The sequence below is a fragment of the Capsicum annuum genome, chromosome 5 (assembly GCF_002878395.1).
Source record: "Capsicum annuum cultivar UCD-10X-F1 chromosome 5, UCD10Xv1.1, whole genome shotgun sequence".
In the NCBI taxonomy this organism is placed as follows: Eukaryota; Viridiplantae; Streptophyta; class Magnoliopsida; order Solanales; family Solanaceae; genus Capsicum; species Capsicum annuum.
The window spans coordinates 27,921,374-27,940,682 of record NC_061115.1 but is presented as its reverse complement, the minus strand read 5'-3'; the positions used below and the strand labels follow the sequence as shown (position 1 = coordinate 27,940,682).

Sequence of the window (19,309 nt, the reverse complement as noted above, 5' to 3'; positions counted from 1 at the left end):
AAATAAGTATCCAAATTTTATTCTCAAAGTAATATTTTGAAGGCGTCAAAAGATTTTTCCGTGGCTGACTTAATCACAAAATCACCCATTAAATCTGTCGGGCATCGCACTGCATTCTCACATGATAACTATTAGTACTAAAGGTTTTGACCAACTTTACGATGGAAGAACTATTAGAATTTGGATCATCTATTTTGAAATATTCCTCCTCCCCATATTCATTATCTTCTGCATCTGATTGAGATAACGCTTGTAAAGTAAGCTCATAGAGTGGTGGATGTAGCCTAGCCGCTTCACTTGTTCCTTTACTTGGACTTGATTCGGTTTTTATTCTTTTGAGAGCTATATAATCTAAAAGTAATAGGATCATAAAATAGATTATAAATGATTAATGTATCGTTAAAAAAGGATAACAATATATCTAACATGTAAATAATAAAATAACAATTCCAATAAATCACACATCTGTTGCACCAGGTAGGTTATCTGTTGTAACATATAACTAACATGCTGCAACGAATAAGTAATCTGTTGTAACAATAAAAATAGATCACTCATCTGTTAAAACAGATGATTGGTCTGTGCAATAGATCACACATCTATTGTAACATATGAGTGATATGTTGCAACATTTAACTAACTAATTACAACGAATGCGTAATTCATTACAACAATAAAAATAAATCACTCATTTATTGAAACAGGTGACTGGTTTGTGCAACAAATCATACATTTGTTGCAACATATGAGTGATCTATTAGAACTGTTATCAACAGTCAATATTATTTAGATTTCTTCCAATAGAAAAGTCATCTATCACGACAGATGAATGATCAATTGAAAAAATCAAGTCTTGGACATGTCCTGTTGGAATAGTTGATAGGATTTTATCTAGCAGAAGGTTCATCTATTGCATCAGATGATTAATCCATTGCATTAGATTTTTAATTCGATGGTTCCTCCATTACATCAGATGGTAAATTTGTTGCATCAGATGGCTAATCTGTTGCATTAGATTTTTAATCGGATGTCTCCTCTATTGCATTAAATAGTTAATCTATTGCATCATATGGTTAAACTAATGCATCATATTTTTAATCTAATGGTAAATCTATTACATTAGATGGTTTATCTATTGCATTAGATTTTAATCTGATTATTCCTTTATTGCATCAGATGGTTGATTTGTTGCATCATATGGTAAATCTATTGCAACAAATAGTTAATCCGTTGTATCAAATTTTTAATCACACGGTTCCTCTAGTGCATCAGCTAGTTAATCTATTGCATTATATGGTAAATTTGTTGCATCAGATGGTTAATTTATTGATCAGATAGTAAATCTATTGCATCAGATGGTTAATCTATTGTATCAGATGGTTAATCTGTTGCATCAGAAAGTTAAGTTGTTGCAGAAAAAAATAGTAGCATGATTTTGTTCAATAGAACAATAACAATATCACTATTTTTATCAAGAACACTAACAAATCAACCCAGCAATGGGTGCAACGCCAAAAACACCAACATCGTTGTTTTGTTTGTATAAACACAAACAACAAAAATCAAACTTTAAAAAATGCAACAAACAATAAAAAATCATATTTCACTCCGAAAAGAGAAGAGAAGAAATACTAGAAATTAGGGTTTTATTCAGACCACATTTTAAATTAAAGTAACAACTATTGAAACTATTAATCAATACTAGAAGAGAAGTTGGCTCAAGTTCCACTTTTTCTTCAAAACTAAAAAGGCCACAATTTTTTACATGTGAAAGAAGAAAAGGGACGAGAAGAACTCGAAGCAGTTGTGGATGGAGAGCAAGGTTGTCACGTCAATTGACAGTTGAAAGTCGATATTTGTAATGAAACTCAACTATTTGTCGCCGGAGGTTGAAGTCACTGGGAATTGAAAGGAAAAATTTATAGAACTGTTGGTTGGGAGAAACTGTTGAGAGAGGGAGAGAGAGAGGAGAGACGGTTGATTTGGAGAGGAGATGGGTGTGAGTTGATTTGTATTTTTGAAAAGATTAAAAAGTTTTGAAAATATTAATCAAGTTCACAATTAACCTAATCAAGTTTCTTAATTATGTTTGACCCTTTAAGCTAGTCAATATCCCCAATCCTTCATTCAAGACTTAAATGTCACATTTCCTTCAATTTTCCTGAGTAACGAGGTGCTTTAAATTTTAATAAAGCTATATGTGCTTCATATGAGAAGTCAGCTATAGTCTGTCTTTTTTGTCATTATCTCCCAATACGTACATGATCCCCGCTTGGGGGCGATTACTCCATTTGATCTTCATCATGCATTGACTCCTCCCTTCTTGTGATTGAACTTGCAGTGATATGATTCAATTGTAGTATATATGTAAAAATATTTAAAGGGAGTGAGAGTATGTCTATTCTTAACGTTTGACCAATATAAAAAAAGTGAAAATACTAAAGTAATAAAGATTTTTAATTAAAACAACATATAAGTAAAAAGATGATTCACATTACCCATTCGAAACTAATACTAAATCATGAGTTGATAAATTGAAACATTAAAAGAAGCACATGAATCACTATGATAGTGATAACTACATAAAAAATTAAATTTTGTCCTATAAAATAAATTAAAAGATATGCCAAGCTCTCATTCTTATCAAATTTTAAATAATATTTATGCAAATAATCCAAAAGCAAAAAATATAACACAAATAGCCCTCAAGTGAATGTACTTAAATTATTTCAATATAGAGTAAAGTAAAAACCAAAAGAATGGGCCTCAGGAAAGTAAAATATATAACATTAGTAAGCTAAAAATCCCGTTGACTTCATCAGCTCCAAACCAAACTTTCTTTTAACTTGAAGTACTGAAACACGTTGATTAATTCTATTATAAAATACCCCAGCCTTTTAGTTTTAAAATTAAAATACAAGTTACACCAGCAAGCACATCAATTCTTTCAGCAAAATGCGACATGACATTGATTACTAATAGAAGAAACAAAATTTCAAGTAATATATATTCACATGATGAGGCATAGACTAGTTACAATATAATGATATTAAACAAAATAGACCATGACTTGAGAATTAAGGACTCTCCATTTGTTGGAACACAATAACAATTTTAAGAAGCTAGAATTCGTAATTAACACATAGAAACATGTTTAAGCAAGACAAGATATTAAAGATGAAAAATTATGAAGGGTGGCAATGAAAAATTATGGAGGGTGGTAGATTCAACAAACCAATTGTAACAGTCTTTTGAATTTAACATAAAATATGAAGTTAAACATCAAAACCTAACAAAGTGAAAGAGTGAACCTTGAAAGTGACTCTTGCTTCATTGATGATTGCTTCACAACAGAATTTTTCAGGGAGATTTTGGTCATATTTTCCTCTCAATACTCCGATAATAATATGACTTTGTAAAGTGAACAAATGAGAATCGATGAAGCTTAACTAGGAGAGTCCTTTTGTCTTGGTTGAGAAGATGACTTAGGTTGGGAAGAGAAGAGAAAGGAAAAGTGATAAATATCCGTGGTGGTCCCCCTTTGTATGTTAGATCCATGTATATAAAGGAAAAGAAAAAGAGATGTTGAGAAGAGAGCTAAAAATGAACAAGCATTATTTTTTCCATGTAAAAGAATGATAAGAAGGAATATTTTGGGAAAAGTAATATTCTTCATTTTAATCAAAAAAATATTTTGATTCTATAGGAAGATTTTGTGTATATGGAGGAAGTAAAATAAAATAGGTAAAATTGATTTGAATTGATTTTGATAATAAAGTATCCCTCACAAGAAAGTCAAGATAGTGAGGAGGATTTTTCTACTTAACAAAAATAATTGAATTTGAAAATTTAAATTTGAGCTTTTTAGGACGAAATAAATTTCTTTCAAAAATAATATTGTAAAATGGATAACTACTAAATTACTAAGTAAAAGAAAATAATACTAGATTATTAAATCAACCATTGCATTTTATAGTAAAATAATAATAACAATAATAATAATAATAATAAATAATGATGATAATAATAATTGTGAATAATGAATAATTTGCATAAAAAAGTTAGTAAATATTAACAAAATTATGTAAAAATATTATATTTTAAATTAATAAAAAATTTAACGTTCAATGATAAGATAAATTGTATATGTCAAAACCATGATTGCGATACGTATATATTTTGAAATCCAAATAATACATAAATAAATATTAACACTAGATTTGTTAAAATAACAACATAGGAGGCATATCAGGAGGTCAAAATTGGGTGTCAACACATACTATGTAATTGCTCAATCTATGAAAAGGGTAAACCTAGCCTATCTGGACATCGAATAAAAGCCCAAAGAATTCGTTAAACCATCAGTTTTCCATTTAGAGAATCTTTCGCAAGGTCCCATGTTATCAAATCACAATCTACTTATCAAAATGAGAACAATGATACCCGCATTGCACTATTATGCTCCGAATCCAAAAAATCACATAAAAAATTCCATGCGAGGCCCATTTTTGAAATCATAATTTTAAAATCAACACAACGTTCCTCTATGCTCAAGAAATATTTATCCTAAAAAGTGGGTGAATTCTAAGCTCAATTGGTAAAGTAATCAAGTCGCCAAGATTCTAGAGATTTTAGAAAAAAAGGAGAATTCTATCAAAAATTAATGGAAGCTTACCATAAATTTTGAAGGAGAAATGCGTAAATAAAATTTACCAAAGCTTTGAGCCTACCCACAATTGATTCTCACAAGAATTCTCACTTTTTAGGGTTTAATATTCTGGAGAATGGAAGAAGAATGATGAAAATTAGGCTTAGTGGGGTATTTATACCCTTCCCAGGTACGTGAATGCCGCTTAAGTGAATACTGAGCCACTTAAGCGACCTGTTGTTTCTTTAGCGGCACTTGGTATCAGGTACCGCTTTAGCAGTCCTTTGCCGCTTTAGCAGTCCTTTACCGCTTTAGCGGTAATAGTGCTACCTTGGCAGTATCTCCCTGGTCCAGCTAGAGTGCTTAAGCAATCAGCTGGGCATTTTAGCTAACCTCCGCTTAACCAACCTAAATGGATGCTCAAGTGGTGGACCAACTGAGCACACCAGCTGAAGCACCAAGTTTTATTTAGACTTCCGCCAACCCCTCGACATTCATCAAGAATCCGGTATACGCAAATGGACTGTGGTACCCTATTAAATTCGATGTTTCAAAATTAATGGCATATTTAAAATTTTTATCTGAGGTTATTTCAGTGAAAAGTGGGTTCCACACCTACTTACCATTTTTCTTAACTTCCATCCAAAGGCTCAAAATAAATCTAGGAGCCTTGGGACCTAGACCAAGGGTTTCTCTAGCCTAAAGTCAATATTTTGGAGCTGTTGGATTAGTCAGAATTGAGATACGAGCTTGTTTGACTAGAGTTTTCGTCTGGTAGCCAATTTAAACCAACGAAATCTTCAAAATAGGAAATTGGCTCTAAAAACGAAACGACTTGCTTAGTAACCGAACTGTCATCTCCAGCTAGTCATAAATAACTTGGAAAAGCTAAAGGAAAGATCTAAATGAAATAAGAAGAAGAAATACAAGAAATAACATGGAGGTTCATTAAAAGTTTCTACCTCAAATCCCTGCAGCAGAAAAGTAACTGCTGCAACAGTACTGCGGTGGTGGTACCTCCAACTGCAATGAAAGCTTTCGTGTCAAAGGGCTTGAACTGCTACAATGGTAACACATAGTGAGATCTAACTTTAAAATCCAAATAATATTTTCATCCCCCAATTTTGAAAAATACACTAGGGCTTTAGGATGGTCATTTTCAGAGGAAATTCAAAGTTGTTCATCTTTGAAGGTAAGTAATTATGTTCTAAAATTGAAATTACTTCATTTTTAACACTAGAAAATTACTAAAAATGAATTGATGCTGGGTTTTGGAGTTTAACCCTAGCTTATAGAATGATGAAAAATGATAGGAATATTTATGAATTCAATATTAATGATCCTAGGGTGTTAGAAAACTAATGAAACTAGGATTACGACTGTTTACGCTACTTCAAATAAAAATTCTTGAGGTTAAATAAATAAGAAAATCCTAAGATGATGAAATGAGGTAATTTACGGCTAAATTAGATGACTTTTGATCCCTAGTAGTTAAACAAGGTTGAATTATTGAAATTTGTATATATTTTGTGTTGTATAGATCAAGAATGAATTGAATGAGAACAAAAAAAAGTAAAAGTGTGGATTAAAGGTGACTTTGATAAAAGGACTTAAGTTAGGCTATGATTTTGTGTAGCACTTAAACTTTCTTGGCTTTGTGCTTATTTCTGATTTAAACATCTATTATTGCTTTCTATCATAACTTATGATATGATGATTGCATTGTATTTTCATTGCATTGTGATGATGTATTGAGATGATAAGTCAGGTACCACGCTAATACAATATGATGTAAAGAGATAATAGGTTGGGTACCACGCCGGTACATCATGTTATGATGATGAGGATGAGATGATTAAGAGATTATGCACATAAATTCCATATATGCACACATTCATATGCATTAAGTGTTATTTGATAAACATATTTGACAATAAATATTAGATTCGAGCCGAGGCCCTGAACGCAATAGGGATTCCAAACCACAAAAGCCCGAAAGACCCCTTATCATACTATCATAAGCATAATCCATACATAAATCAAAGTGTGGAAGATATAGTGAAATTAAGGAAATCTGAAAATCAAATTATGTCAATAATGTTATGACAATACAATAAACAAATCTTGTCTACGAAACCTCTACTGAGAACTAACTGTCTAGGTCGGGATAAGGCCCCCAGCTGGACCATAAACTGAATTAAATAAACATATGAATAATATGCCTTTCGAAAGATGGATGGCTCATCAATTTTTTTACTATCCCATATGTTCTACTAATGTGGTGGATCATGGGACTGTGCCTCAAGAACCTGCACTATGGAGGGTGTATACTTGGAAAGTATTGGTATGTAGAATAACCCAAAAATAACATATATTTCATGTAACATAATTGAGAGTATTTTGAAAATAATTTATCATATATATATACATACATATATATATATATATATGTATATATATACATGGGTATAATTTAAAAAGCTTCAATTCATGCTTGTAAAACATTGACTCAACTCTTTGCTTTAGTTCTGAGCTAGATGGTACACCCTACGACTTACTATTCACGGGCTATATGAGTCCTCCATTAACTCATTGGCCAAAACCCCAATCCAAGTTTGCCCAAGGATTGGAGTATCATGAAAGAGTATGCACAACTTACCGACATACCATGTTATCCTACTTAGCGAATAACATATAAGAAAACCCATATCGACAAAACACGATTTCAGGCTATGAGTTTTTTAAACTCGTGACTTCTTTGGGTAACCATCTAACTCCATTAAAGCCCATTTTTAGCCTTTTAAAAGATGCATCTTACTTAAGACATTCTTTTCTTTCACGTTAAGGGCATTCCATAATAGGTATATCATACCTAGACTTGAAAGTCATATCATATCAAATCATGTCCATAACCTTCTTTATTCAAAAACATGTTAATGACCACCAAAAGATTTAAACACCATATGAGAGTTCTTATTTCAAATAGCATATAAAGCTTATGGAAAACACTCTCTTTTCAATACTTTAACATGCGGTGGCCAATTCTTACATAAAAACATAAGCAATTTCTTCGTTAGGACACAAGAGCCATTAGCATGAGAAATACCTCTTCGAAAACGTGCAAAATAACAATGAATAATAGTTAAAGAAACATTTAAAACTCAAGATTTATCATCATTTACAAAACAGCCCCAATACAAGTCACACATAAATCCATGATCGAAAAAGGAGACTTATAGTTCATGCTCTCAAACCCATATCACAGTTCATAATATATTAAGATCATAAATTTCATCATGCAAGGGGGATTTTGTAAATCATGCTCTTAAATTGCTTTTTGAAACTCGTTATATATGAACATATGACTATAACTCAAGTTCATGGAAAACGTCCCTAATAATTCCATAATTTCATCAAACATGGGTTCATAATGCATGTTCTTTGAATGATTTTCAAAAATCCCTTTACATATACATTATTATATATCTTTAAAACTTATTAAATCGATAAACTCTCTCCCATGAGATTTAGGATAGTCGCTCATACCTTGATAACGACGAAAATGTGGAGTAATTTGATAATTAGAGTTTTAAATCCTCAACTCTAGGCGGTTTCTCTTCTCTTTCTTATGAAAAGATGATTTGAGGATTTTGAGAAGTGATTTAACATGTTTTAAGACCCTGATTTTGTCCATAAAGGATTAGGAATGGTTTGGGAGGGTGAAAAGACCCCTTTGCCCTTAAAATCACTCAAAATAGAACATGTTTTAACTCTTGAGAAAGGCTTGGCGGCGCAAGGTCAAAGAAAACACAGGGTTTACGGTGCAAGGCCAAAGAAAACCTCAGGGTTCATGGAGCAGACCCAATGGGGACCTGAGACTGTGTCTCACTAAAACAGTCATAACTTTTAATTCAGAACTCGAATTGATGAACGAGAAATTGCGTTGGATAGAGGACTCAAAGAGAATTAATTTGATATATAGTAGGCCACATAAATCTTATATCCTAGGAGAAATGGTCACCAGAAGTTGATCCAAGGAAAATCGTATTCTAAAATTTGATATGTAGGAAAGTGCTAAACTTAACTTTGAGCTAGGAGATATTTAAGACTTTTATCCATCTCCGAAGGTGATCTCACACTAAAGCATTGTTATTCACACTTATTTCAAACTAGAAACCATTGGATTTGGGTCTATATACATCAAAAATATGGTTCAACTTTAGCTTGAAAAAATGGGGTGTTACATTATCTCCCCCTTGGAATCATTCATCCTCGAATGATGGGTAGGAACTTCTTAAAGCTCTAAAAGTATGGAATAAAGAACCTAACCTTGCATTGGACATTTTAAATACAACCTCGCATTGGATATTTTTCCTTAGTAAAATATGCAATGGAATCAAAAGAGCTTCATGATAACCTTTAGTGAATTGTGTAAGCACGAAACGTGAGGTATTGAGAATTGACATAGAGATGACCTTGCACATGAGTCCTATGGATCATAATCATCATAAGGTTTGAGTTTATTTGGCGATAATGGGTCTTAATTTAAATTGGCAATAAACATGAGATAAGATTTCACAGAACATAGGAATAGAGGTATCCTCTATCTTACATGATACGACCGTTAGACCTCACACTTAGAAACACTACTTGACTATGCTCTAAACAATAAATAACATGCTTCATCACTTCCAGCTTACTATTTCCCCACAACACACCTAACTATAAGAGTTTGAGTCCCACTATATAATACTTACATGTTGAAGCCAAACCTGAAATTAAAAAAGTGCTAGCTTAAGCTATGGGGCCCTATACTCTACATCCCTTTAAGAATATCACTTTACTTTATCACTATAATAAAACAACCCCAGGTCTTAAATCAAGGAGTACCAACCATATAGCATATTGGTTTGTGTATTCATCAATCACAACATTCAAGTCTATCCTTATTACACCTACTTTATGGATCTCTCTACAAAAAATCCACAACTTTTCTCACTCTCACAAAGATTTTTGTTACATATTCCTCCTTCCTAACTATTCCACATAACAAAAGTTTATCTCCTTCTTCCCTCTTCAACTATAACCTTAGCTCAAGCAATCACACAAAAATTTAACACCATAAGAAACAACTACTCTCTTACCTAAAATATTTCTACGCTTCCATAACCACTATCATACTATCATTTGGAAGGTCATTGAGGGACTATAGAGCAAGTATCACGAATGGGAGTAAAACTATTCAATTATAACTTACATTTATTGTACTACTTAAGGTGGGGTCCAAGATGTAAGATATGATACTATAGGCACAAAGTGTTTTATATATCGAATGCCTAGATCCTAAATAGAGAGTCGTTCGGGTGTAAATGTACACAACATGAGTTCTTAGGGATGAGCTCAGTGAGAAACACGTGAGCATATAACATAAGTTATATAGCATAAAAGCGGAATTCATGTAGTCAATGATTGAGACAAGGATCGCTACTTGAAGCTATTGTTCCTCATTTAAAGAATTAAAAATGGCCATGAGTTTGCATAAACCTTATCACTTGGGCTAAACTCGACATAAAATGAATCAGTGACATATAGAAAACATAGTTTCTTAGAACCAAGCATGATATGAGACATGAATTTTATGGATCATGAGCATCCTAACATAGAGCTTGAATACTTGAAAGCTTGGATTGTTGAGGGACATTATTGTTTCTAGTTTTGAACATAGACATAAGTTTAGGCATAGGCATGACTTGAATACATCAGACATCAGTAGTTGTCCTTTTAAATTGAAGTAGGAGTTTGCTTGAATATGAATAAATTTATCAAGAATCTTCCCAGAAACTTTCCACCATGAGAAAATTCAATACCTATCTTAGCTCGTCATCTCCCCCTTAGATCAAAGTCATAATTCTATATTTGAGGACATATCCTCTCATTAAATCTACAAGCACAACACTTAGCACAATTGAGGTAGCACCATACACATAAATGCTAAACTCACCCTGATAAACTTTACTCTGAAGGCATTGTTTTCTGGGAATACCATTCTTAACTTTTCCTAGCCTCTATAGCCATCACTCTACAACTCAATTCTCAAAGGCATACACACCCACAGTCCTTATCACATGCCAATCCATTCTCCACCCCCTAATATATAGCATTAAACCTCTAATCGCATAACTCCCAACTTAAAAAAGTTGTAGAACTATACCAAAGGCACATATTGCCTACCTATATTTCCTCAATTCAGCTCTAATGAACACTATATAGCGACTCCTTAGATTCTTCGATACTACATAATTCAAGAACATGAACTAGGTACACATGACACTTATACACATAAAACTTTATCTAACAGCATGCTACCTAGAGGTTCAACTTATTCTTATATACCTAACGCTCTCATCCACTTACTGACTCAGCCAGAATTCATCGTTTTAACACTAGTCCTCATGTATATATACATCACAATTATCCACTCAATTTTTCCACAAGTTGCCAACCTAGGCTGTGGCATATATTAAATCAAGCCTACTAATTTACTCCTACAATTCTCGTATCACTATCCTTGAGTTAACATTCTTATCACTGCAATCCACATCTAAGGTTCAAACTTAGAGCAGCATCAATCATGTACCACCAATGAAGCATACCACATACTATACTAGTCTATCAAATTGGGAAGTCAACCTCAATTCCTTATATTATTTAACTGCGGCCTACAAGCACCTATTCTATCCATAATATTACCACTACACCTTAGGATTTACTACACATCTTCTCTCATGTTGTACTAGTTTACAACTACTAGAGAAAAGATAATCAAAGGGATAAAGTTACGTAATAAGGATAGCCGTTCTTTATCTCATAATTTAACCCAATACAATTTATTAGCATATTCTACTTTCTCACATCATATTTACTTACCCATACACATATCCCCACTATCTTCAAATTCCATAAACACCAATGAGTCTTTACCCATAACTTATTGACTAATCTACCCTTTTCCATTTACCACCTATAACTGATTTCTATAAGACTACAACCACCATAACTATCCATTCTGAGCTCTTTTCCTATTTTGAATAAATAAAAATCATAGCCAATCACTTTCTTCACAGACTACCATATAATCTACAAATCTTGCTACAACATTAGTCAATCACTATAAAAGGGCAACCTACCCCTCAATCAAAGGCTATACATCTAAAACTAGCTTTTTTACGCAAAAGTCACCCTCACTCTGACTTTTAAACTTGTGAATTATTATCACTAACTTATGGACCATCTTACTACCAATAGGTCATGACACCTTAACATATACTACTACTCGAGTGAAAATGCTATTCCAACATCCTGCCACATATCTCTGCCCTTAAGTATGACATCTGCAGCAAAGATTCTGAAAAGGATTAAATACACTTCGTACCTTAAACTGAAAAGCATGATTTCATTAAGATAGAGGCATACACTTGATTCAACACACTTTGAAGCACTAACAGTCTCCTCTCAAGTACTTGGACTATTTCATAATTGTATGGATAACTCAATCCAAAAGGACCCTATAGTTAAGAATCTAAACTCTTAAACTTGTATCTCCTTGACTCTGAGGCATGGCCCATAAAATTAGAGCAAGGAAGGAATTTGGATAACTTTCATATGGACAACACTGTCGTACGATATAGATTATGAAAGAATGAGAAATAACTCCTAAATGTCCGGTAGCCTCCTGATTATAAGTGTGGTGCACAATACACCATAAGCAAGACTCTACTAGACATGTCTTCATAGATACCCTGGGACCATGAATCGTGCTCTGATACCAAGTTTATCACGACCCCAGCTGAGACCCTGGCCGCGATAGGCATTCCAAGCTATGAAGGCCTGAGAGACCCCTTAACATACTATCATAAGCATAATCCATACATAAATCAAAGTAAAGAAGATATAGTAAAGTCTAGATATACATAAATCTTTACAAAGTCTTTCAATTGGGCAATTCCAATTCAATTTCTTTTTAAAAAAATTGTGTGTATTTACATTTATCTATTAAATAGTAAAGTTAACGACATAAAATATATTATCTCATTTAATTATGTGTATCAACTTCTCAGAGAAGGTACAAAAGTTTTATGGTTTATTGAGATGAATGTATATTATTAACTGAAATAAGATATTTTGTGTGATTAATTAACTAATAGATGAATGAAAATACATGCAAAAGAAAATTTAAATTTGAATAAAAATTATCTGTTAAAATACTTATAGGAGTTAAAATGTTTGATCAAAACAAATTTAGTTTGAGTATGTAAATATAAGGTATAATACATTAACAAATACTCAAATTTAGTCTTATTGGAAAGTAAGACCTCCAACTTTACAAGTGCACATCTTGACATCACAATTTGGTCCAACTTATAGTTGAATACTTAAACTTGCCCTAACTGTGTCTTAGGACGTCTAATGCTAACGTGATACATAACTTTTAGAAGTGTCTAAATAATCATTTTGTAAATTGGAATGTTCAACTAACACATTAAAGATGAGTTGCATTGTTTAAATCTGCATAAGTCCTAGTGTTTTGGTTACTGATTAAAATTAAGTTAAAGTGTGTGTTTAGGTATTATGCCAAAATAAAATATAGTCATATAAGCGGCTGCTTACTTATTAAGCCATAAAAGAGAGAAACCATGCAGCATTTGCCAATAATTTTGGTCAGGTATGAAGTCAACAAACTTTTAGCTCCAAATTTCTCTGAAATTCTCAATTTGCTTTCTGAAGTCAACTTTAGTAGAGAAAATTAAGTGGCAGGTGACAAAAAAATCTTTAAATTAAAAATGATAATAACTTTGACCAGCTAAAGTCAAAACTTTATTTAAATTGTGATTAAGTTAATTGAAGTGTAAAGTATACTTTTTAAAAATATTTTAATTTTTTTAAAAGTTCTTCAACCCTAAATTTCAAATTTTAGAGTTTCTCCCCTTTTTGTTATTTTTCAATCTTTCTTCTTTTTTTTTTCTTTCTCCCCATCTTCTTCTTCTCATTTTTCTCTTCTTCCATCTTCTCTTTTTCTTTTTCTTTTTCTTTTTATTTTTTTTTTCCTTTTTTAATTTTTAATGATTTTTTTAAAAAAAAAAAATTGAAAAGTTTGGATAGAAATTTTTTGATTTTTTTTAAAAATGAATGAAGAAATAATTTATCAAATTCAGTAACTGCGAGAGTTGCTTCAGCAACTACGGTAATTGCTACAATAATTACTATTAGTTGTTGTGTTATAACAATTATCGAAGTTGCTGCAGCAATTATCGAAGTTGCTGCGCAACTATCGAAGTTGCTGCAACAATTATCGAAATTGCTGCAGCAACTATCGAAGTTGTTGCAGCAACTTCGACTGTTGCTGCAGCAACTTCAATAAATACTTAATTTCTGAAAAAAGATCTGATTGGAGGAGGAGCCTACGAAAAAATGATATTTATGGTAAAAATGGAGGTAATAATGATGGTGGCGACGCCGAATGAGAAGATAATATTTGTTGTGGTATTGATAGCGATGGTGGTAGAGTAGAAAGAAGAAATATAAGTGATAGTTATGTAGAGGGAGAAAATAATGGTGAATCTGGAAGAGGTGACAATAGTAGTGATAGTGATAGTAGAGAAAGAGGAGGTGGCGGCGGCGGACGGCAATAAAATGGGTGCGGAGGAAGAGTGATGGTGATGGTGTAGGGGTCTTTGTGTAAATAATAAAAACTTGAGGGTTTTAAAATTAACGTCATTAACACTAATCTTAAAATTGTCACATCTACTCAATATTTAAGACTTGTGTCACTCTTTTTTAATTTTGAAACTTTTTTTCACCCGTAATTAATTTGCCCACTTTAGTATCTCTACGTATGAACTCAACAAACTTTTAGCTCCAAATTTCTCTGAAATTCTCAATTTGCTTTCTAAGTCTACTTTAGTATCTCTAATTTGTTTTTTTAGTTTCTCTTTTCTTTCCATTTCCACTAATTAAAATGTAGGGAATCTACGGACAAAAAAGTTATGAGACTTTTACGAAAAGGGTGTTCAATTTCTTGGCATAAGGGTTGTAATAAGTCTTCTATGGCTGCTTAATTTTCTATCCAGAATACCCTGCTAGGGACTTCTTGTTAAGAAAATTCCAAACTGGAGTTATCTTCTAGCTAAGCAAGTTTCTGACCAGAATTTAGCCTCTTTACCTCCACGTGTTAGGGGTAAGGTCCGCGTATGCCTTAGACCCTGTTTTATGTGATTTCACTTGGTATATTGTTGTTGTTCATTTTCACCCAAAAAATGGTTAGTTATACAAGTAAAGAAAGAGTAGTTATTTTGGAGGATCAGAATCAAGAAAGCAAAATATGTGTAGGGTGGGATTTTCTTGAGTTAACTGAGTATATAGGGAATTCCTCTGAAAGGGTAGCTGAGAATGAAAAAGTTGAGGCAGAAGTTAGAGAAAAAGATGTAAACTTGGATCTTTACTCTAAAAGGGTAGATGAGAAAGAGGAAATTATGGCAGAAAATAGAGGAAAGAAGCCTAAAGATGGAATCTTGGACCCTTCATATAAAATGGTAGCTGAGAATGAGAAAATTCATGCAGAAATTGGAGAAAAAGAATTAATCTTGGATCTTTCTTGTAAAACGGTAGCTGAAAATGAGCAAATTCAGGTAGAAAATATAGAAAAGGAGCCTAAAGATGGAATCTTGGATCTCTCATGTAAAAGGGTAGTTGAGAATGAGGAAATTCAGACAGAAATTGGAGGAAAGCAGTCAAAATTTGGAACCTTGGATCTATCTTTGGCTCTTCCTAGCAGTAGTAGTATACAACAATTATGTAAAAGAGTAGCTCAGAATGAGGAAATTCATGCAGAAATTACAGAAAAATCTGTAATCTTGGATATTTCCACTAAAAGGGTAGCTGAGAATGAAGAAGTTCAGACAGAGAATAGAGAAAAAGCTAGAATCTTTGATCTTTCCGCTAAAAGGGTAGCTGAGAATGAAGAAATTCAGACAGGAAATAGAGAAAAAGCTGGAATCTTGGATAATGAGGAAATTCGGGCAGAAATTAGAGGAAAGAAGCCAAAATTTGGAACCTTGGATCTATCTTTGTATTTGCCTAGCAGTAGTAGTAGTCGACAATCATTGGAACCATCAAATGACAACACAAGGATTGGCTATTTCAGGAATGGTTCCTTGTCGTCATGCTATTCCCATCCCTTTTCCCACAACCTTAGCTACTCACTTACCCTGAGTTCATCAAAGGACAGTGAGTATTCTGGGGAGAGACTTAATTGGTCGGTTTTTAGCCAGTTTAGGCCAGTTGAAGGAGGAGATTTTAGATTGACAAGTCATAGTCATGGGACTAGTTTAGCTCTTGGTTGTCGATTGCAGGTTAATAAGGATAATGATATTGATAGGATCAGCAGCTCGGACAGCAATCCCTTTGTCCTATTCGAGTTGCCTGCAAGACCGACAGGAGATTCGAAAGTTTCAGGAAGTACGGATGGAGGAAGAGCACTTGAACTTTATCAGCCTAAGAGAATCCTTAGGGAAATAGTTTCAGAGTCTGTTCCTTTTATGGCTCAGATTGTGCAAGAGCTTCCTGATGAAACAGTTGAATCGACAAAGGAATACTTGAGAAGCCTAATTGCAATTCCTGAGAAAGACTTTTTTGTCAGCCTTCAGAACAGGCTTAATCAGAGATCTGATCTTACCATTGAGACTCTCTCAGAGTGTAATAAGACTCAACTGGAATTTTTTGTTGCCATAAAAATGGGTCATATAAGCTTCTTATCTTTGGAAAACCACCTTCAAGCTACTGAATTGATTGAGATTTTTTCACTTGAAAGGTGTCGGAATATATGCTGCAAAAGGGTGTTACCTGTTGTGAATTGTAAATGCAAAATTTGTTCGAGAAACAAGGGATTCTGCAGCGAATGCATGTGTCAAGTATGTTTTAACTTCGATTATGCCAGTAATACTTTCAGTTGGATAGGTTGCGACCGATGCTCACACTGGTGTCATGCTGTTTGTGCTGTTCAGAGAAATTTTATAAAGCCAGGTCCAAGTATCAATGGGCCATCTGGAACTACTGAGATGCAATTTCACTGTCTTGGTTGTGGTCATCCTAGTGAAATGTTTGGGTTTGCTAGAGACGTGTACTTGCACTGTGCAAAGGGCTGGAGTGAGGAAACTCTAATAGAAGAGCTTGGCTATGTTCGAAAATTTTTTGATGGGAGTGAAGATTTTAAAGGTAAGGAGTTGCATGCTATAACTTGCGGGTTGTGCAACAAGCTCGAGAAAAAGATGATCTCTCCTTCAGACGCGTGTGATTTCATCTTTCATTTTTTTAAATGTGAGTATCAAAGAAGACCTTATCCTTTCTAGTTTCAACAGTTAGATTGGTGTTATTTTGCCCTACAGATAAGGGACCTTATCTCTACATAAAAGCTTTGACTATCACTGTCTATATCTGTGTGTTTGTCAGTTTTTTCTTTTATATGGTTGTGACTTGCTTCTGTAGTTTAAAATAATGTGGTTGAGAATATTTAATCTTCATAATCATTGATCATCTACGTAAATAAGCAGTTTGATAAGTCATTAGTTGCGACAATAGAGGTTTGCTTCTTGAATAGAAAAGGGAACCAAAAATTCGAGTATTACACTTGCTAAGGAAGAGTGCTAGCATTTGTAGTAAGAGGAATAATGATCATTATGTTAGAGAAGTGTTTGAAATGGATTTATTTTAGCCTCAATGAACACGGCTTTTTAACTTCAACGACCCTCTAAAAACACAAGGAAGAGTAAAGGATTTGGGAAATAACTACTTGGAATGATAAAACCCTTAGATTTCCTCCTTTTCTTTTTTCGTTTCAACAGTTATGCCTGTATATGGTAGCTGAAAAACCAAGGAAACGAAGATGAAATGTTTTTGGACTTTTAACAACTAAAATAAACAGTTTCCTTTTAGAAGGAAGATGATAAATTCCATGTGCAGTATGAAAAGTTAGCTTTTGAAGATACAGACTGGTGATCAACAGGCTATAACATTATTGCTCCAAGTGTACAAAACAGTAACTTCCTATCGGGAACCATAAACCTTTACTGTAGTAATACTTATAGTTATCTAAAAAGATTTCATTGAAAGGCTTCGAATCATTTACCTTAAGGTTTTAAATTTAACCAAAACAAAAACCACATTGTATTTGTTAAAGCTACATAGTAAAAGGGCAGCCCGGTGCACTAAAGCTCCTGCTATGTGCGGTGCCTGGAAGGGTGGAACCACAAGGGTTTATTGTATGCAGCCTCACTTTACATTTTTGCAAGGGGCTGTTTCTAAGACTTAAACCCGTAACCTCCTGATCACATGGCAACAACTTTACCAGTTACTCCAAGGCTCCCCTTTCAAAAAGTTGCATAGTATATTATTATAACATTTTGCAACGTGTTGCATTTCAGTTGACTTATGTGTTATATCATTTGGCATTTATCAATTACTATAAGAGTCATCCGAAATGAGCCAATGATTGCTAACCTTCGCGTCTCTATGGCACATTTCCACTAATTCTGGTTTTCTGTTATTAACAGACACGGATGGCTTGTCGCAATTTCTTTCATCTAGTTTTCCTGCATGTATCACTCTTCTAACTAAATCTTCCTTCAACATCATGGGCTCTTCAAATGGAACAAAAGGTATGATTACAGTTGATCATCATCAAGACGATGCCAAGGATCCCTCTAAATCTGATAAAATGATTGGCGATATATGTTCAGCCATAAAAGAAAGATGAGCTCCTCCAGGAGAAGAAACATATGATAATTTGTATGGCGTTGTGAGGATTAAGGAAGCAGAAACACAGATTTTCTAATTATTTTAACTTCCATTTTGTGAGCCTCAATTCTTAGCTCGATTGAGTATTTTTTGTCAAACACTAATAGCATTGTGGTTGTCATAGTATTTCTCGTGTTGGTTCTTGTCCTTCAATTTCTGTTACTCCTCTCCAAACCCCACTTGTAGGATTACACTGACTATGTTGTTGTTGTTGCAAGCATTATGGTTGTGATAATTTTAGCTACTTTTTTCCTCATTGAAGACATTTAGATTTGAATTTGATGCTTTCGTTCATGTTCATTGCCAATGACTTCTAAGAGGGGAAATATCCTGCTGTTTTTCCTCCCTTATATTTGAGTATCAAAGTCCCAACCTTCTGGACAGAAATGGAGTGTTCTACCCTCCTACCAATAAAGTAACCTGCATTCTGTTGGACTGTTATGCTGACGCCTTCCAAGATGTCCTCGAACGGTGGTGTAAGGCAAGCAACTGGTTTTCGTGTGATTACTTTTCGCTAATTGAAGGCTCGAGAAAAAGATGATTTCTCCATTTGAGGCCCGCAATTTCATCCTTAGTTTTCCACCGAGTATCAAGTTAACCTGCTATATTCATACTGCTACGACCGGACACGATACAAGGTCCCTCCATCTGAACGCATTCTTGATACAAAAAGCTGATCGTCTCTGAGGGTTTGACCTAGTGAACTTTGTTAGCCCAAATGCAGTTTTAATGATGACATCACTAACCCGTAATTATGTGCAGGATGAGGAAGAAAGTAACCAGCCTAATATTCACTCAAAAAGGAAAAGCCTC

At 33.7% G+C, this 19,309-nt stretch overlaps 1 protein-coding gene across 2 annotated transcripts; it reads left to right on the top strand.

The window, feature by feature from the left end:
• Positions 1–14,539: 14,539 nt before the first annotated feature.
• Positions 14,540–18,752, top strand: LOC107870536 (protein OBERON 3). 2 transcript variants are annotated; one of them, XM_016717094.2, is made up of 2 exons: positions 14,540–17,020; positions 18,358–18,752. In XM_016717094.2, exons 1-2 carry the CDS (start codon positions 14,962–14,964, stop codon positions 18,453–18,455), a joined length of 2,157 nt encoding a protein of 718 aa, XP_016572580.1. In that variant the 5' UTR covers positions 14,540–14,961; the 3' UTR covers positions 18,456–18,752. The 2 variants fall into 2 exon arrangements, with proteins under 2 accessions (XP_016572580.1, XP_016572579.2); XM_016717093.2 differs by having other exon boundaries at positions 18,253–18,653.
• Positions 18,753–19,309: the final 557 nt, after the last annotated feature.